This window comes from Eimeria acervulina, genomic scaffold, assembly GCF_000499425.1.
Source record: "Eimeria acervulina Houghton genomic scaffold, Eah_scaff57, whole genome shotgun sequence".
Lineage (NCBI taxonomy): Eukaryota > Apicomplexa > Conoidasida > Eucoccidiorida > Eimeriidae > Eimeria > Eimeria acervulina.
In genome coordinates, this window is record NW_013549720.1 from 89,113 (window position 1) to 92,321 (window position 3,209).

Consider the following 3,209-nt stretch of genomic DNA (forward strand, 5'->3'; position numbering starts at 1 on the left):
AGCAACGGCAGCGGCAACGGCGACAGAGGCAACAGCAGCAGCAGCAGCAGCAACAGAGGCACCAGCAGAAAGACACACCACCTCCGGAAGAAGCGAAGACGCCCTTAAACTTGTGGGGGGCCTCTAATCCCCTGCAATGTACATACGCTGCATCAGCAGCAGCAGCAGCAGCAACAGCAGCAGCAGCAACAGCAGCAGCGGGAGGGCACTGGCCTTTGGGTTCGCAACAACAACAACAACAGCAGCAGCAGCAGCAGCAAATCGGCATGTGCGTGCTGCTGCTCCTAGCTGACCTGTCTGTACACCCGCTGGTGGAGTCTCCCTTTTGCTTCTCTATTGTAATGACGTCGCGGCGGAAGGCGCTGCCAGAGCAGCAGCAGCAGCTGCTGCAGCAGCAGTTGCTGCAGCAGCAGCAGCAGCAGCAGAAACACTGTGAGTGCCGCATTGAGGCTTTTCTGTCTCCTGTGCTGCTGCTGTTGACTGCGGACGACGCTGCTGCGTTGCGTGAAGTTGCTGGCAGCTACTCAGCAGCATCTGCTGCTGCAGCAAGAGCAGCAGCGAATGCTGCTGCGTCAGCTGCTGCAGCAAGGGCAGCAGCAACTGCTGCTGCTTCTGCTGCTGGGCCCGTCCGCTGTAGCTGCAGGATAAGGGGCTTTATGCGGAGACGCCGTAACAAAACTTCCTCTCAACGGCTGCACGCTGCAGCAGCAGCAGCAGCAGCAGCAGAAGAAGCCTCAGCAGCAGCAACAGAAGCAGCAGCAGCAGCAACACCAGCAGCATCAGGACGCCCATCATCTTGCACTGAAGACGGTGAAAGTGTTGCTGGTAGAACCACAACAACAACAACAGCAGCAGCGGCAGCAGCAGCAGCAGCAGCTGCTGCTGCTGCTGCTTCTGACGAGCAGCAGTCTGCTTCACGGTGGAGCTACGCTCCTCCTCTTACCCCTACTGACAATAGGGGGCCCCTGGGGGCCCCCCTAAGAGGGTGCATAACTTGGCGAGTGTCAGTGGAGGCGGACGCGCTGCAGCTTACAGCAGCAGCAGCGCAGCAGCTGCTGCTGTTCACGCGTCTCTGCTGCAGCGATGTTGCTGCGCAAGCTCTGAGGTCTTCAAACAGCCCCACAGACACAGTTGTCTCCTTGCAGATTAAACAGGTTAGAGAAAACAGAATCCTGCTGCTGCTGCTGCTAGTGCTGCTGCTGCTGCTGCTGCTGCTGCTAGTGCTGCAGGTTGAAGAGACAGAGAGAAAATGTATTTGTATTAAGTCTGCGCGTTGTCTACGCTACTGCTGCTGTTGCTGCTGTTGCTGCTGCTGCTGCTGCTCAGGTGTCTATGCAGGTGACGGAGACTCGGGAGGATGCGGTATTTGGGAGTTGCGTCTTGCAGCAGCAGCAGCAGCAGCAGCAGCGGCAGCTGTGTGGCCGTTGGCTGTACCACCACAGCCCTTCTCAGCAACAGCAGCAGCAGCAGCAGGCTTGCATTGTGCTGCCTCTGCTGTCTCCTGTGTCTGTTGCTGCTGCTGCTTACCCCTGCCGCTCTCCGTCCCCTTCTATCATTCTGCGCTTTGATAGTCAGGCAGAGATAACAGCAGACCCCAGACATCTTCGTTCGCTTAGCTGCCTCGCCCCTCAGTTTGCTGCTGCTCTCAGCAGCAGCAGCAGCAGCAGCAGCAGCAGGAGGGTGTATGAGGTGCTGTATGTTCGCCCGTTCTTATCTGCTGAAGCTCTGCGTCTTCTCTTTGCAGTGTCTCCCTTCACTCCTCAGCTGCCTATACACTTCAACTACCGCCGCACCTTTTGCTTCTCTCCTCATATCTCAGGCTGGGCTGCAGCATATAGAGGAGCCTTCGCGCCTGCAGCAGCAGCAGCAGCTGCAGCAGAGGCGGCAGAAGCACTGAGACACAAGCAGCAGCAGCAGCAGCAGCAGCAGCACCGGCGGCGTATGCATGCATGCAGCACCGATCTGCAGCAGATTGGCAGCTCTGTTAGCGAGGCGGATGAATTGTTAGCTGCAGACATCGCCTCCTCCTCTGCAACGGCAGCAGCAGCTGCAGCAGCAGCAGCAGCAGCAGCAGGAGGCTGCACTCGAACTGCTTCTGCTGCTTCTGTATCCAGCTTTGCTGCTGAAGAGAAAATACAAACAGCGCGGCTCTCCCCGTACACCGCCGGCATCTTGTACGATTTAAGACAGCTGCCGAGTTACTGTCTCTCTTCAGTCAGGGAGGTACGCCTTGCTGCTGCTGCTGCTGCTGCTGCTGTTATTGCTGCTGCTGTTATTGCTGCTGCTGTTAATGCCGCTGCTGTTAATGCTGCTGCTGCTTACGCTGTTCTGCTTTCTCCTGTTACTCCTTCGCTCGCGCGGCAGCATGTAGGGATCGCACCAACCGCCTCCTCCTCAGCAGCAGCAGCAACAGCAACAGCAGCAACAGCAGCAGTTGCAGCATAGTGCGTGTTTGTGGTGTTGCTGGGTTTGCTGCAGAATTGTCTGTGGCTGCGCAACAGCAGCTCGCATGCACTCGCTTTTCGTGCTGTCAGCAGCAAAGGAGGAGGCAGCAGCAGCTGGCAGACGGGGGTGCTGCCTCCGTCCTGGGAGGCGTTGCTGCTGCAGCAGCAGCAGCAGCTGTCTATACACCTGGCTGTTCTCAATCCTTCTCAGCCTCTTGTCTTCCCTCCTGCGCATACTTCTCCTCTGTTTACTGACTGCGATCCCTTACTAGCTCACCTGCAGCAACAGCAGCAGCAGCAACAGCAGCAGCAGCAGCTGCTGCTGCAGCACCAGCAGCTGCAGCAGCAAGAGGAGGAAGAGCAGGAGGAGGGCAGCTGTGAGGTAATGGGCGGCCCCATCGGCCGTAGATGCTCCTTTATAAAAGCAAAAGATATCTTAGAAGAAGGTGCAGCAGCAGGAGGGTTAATAGTTGTGCTGCAGAGACAGAAAGGAGACAGCAGCGTAGACATCTGCTGCCCGCTCAACGTTCGCAGTCTTCTTCATCTGCCTGTTGAACTCAACTTCCTAGCGGAGAGAGACCCTGCAGCGGTAAGACATGCAGCAGCAGCAGCAGCAGCAGCAGCAGCAGCAACAGCAGCAACAGCAGCAGCAGTAGTAGTAGCAGCAGCAGGAAGAGAATACAGCGGGTTTTGGCTTTGGTTGATTATTCTACGAAAATATATAAAAATATAAAAATATAAATATATAAATATATAAATATATAA

At 56.3% G+C, this 3,209-nt stretch overlaps 1 protein-coding gene across 1 annotated transcript in view; it reads left to right on the forward strand.

The window, feature by feature from the left end:
• The window catches only part of EAH_00010960 (hypothetical protein, conserved), a gene marked incomplete at both ends in the record, with an annotated part of 14,406 nt that extends 11,229 nt beyond the window's left edge, over nt 1-3,177 (forward strand). The window contains 3 exons of the mRNA XM_013395012.1: nt 12-1,154; nt 1,327-2,223; nt 2,479-3,177. Of these exons, the coding sequence (XP_013250466.1) occupies nt 12-1,154; nt 1,327-2,223; nt 2,479-3,177 (2,739 nt within the window). The remainder of the gene's footprint in view (nt 1-11; nt 1,155-1,326; nt 2,224-2,478) is intronic.
• Between the last annotated feature and the right edge of the window lie 32 nt (nt 3,178-3,209).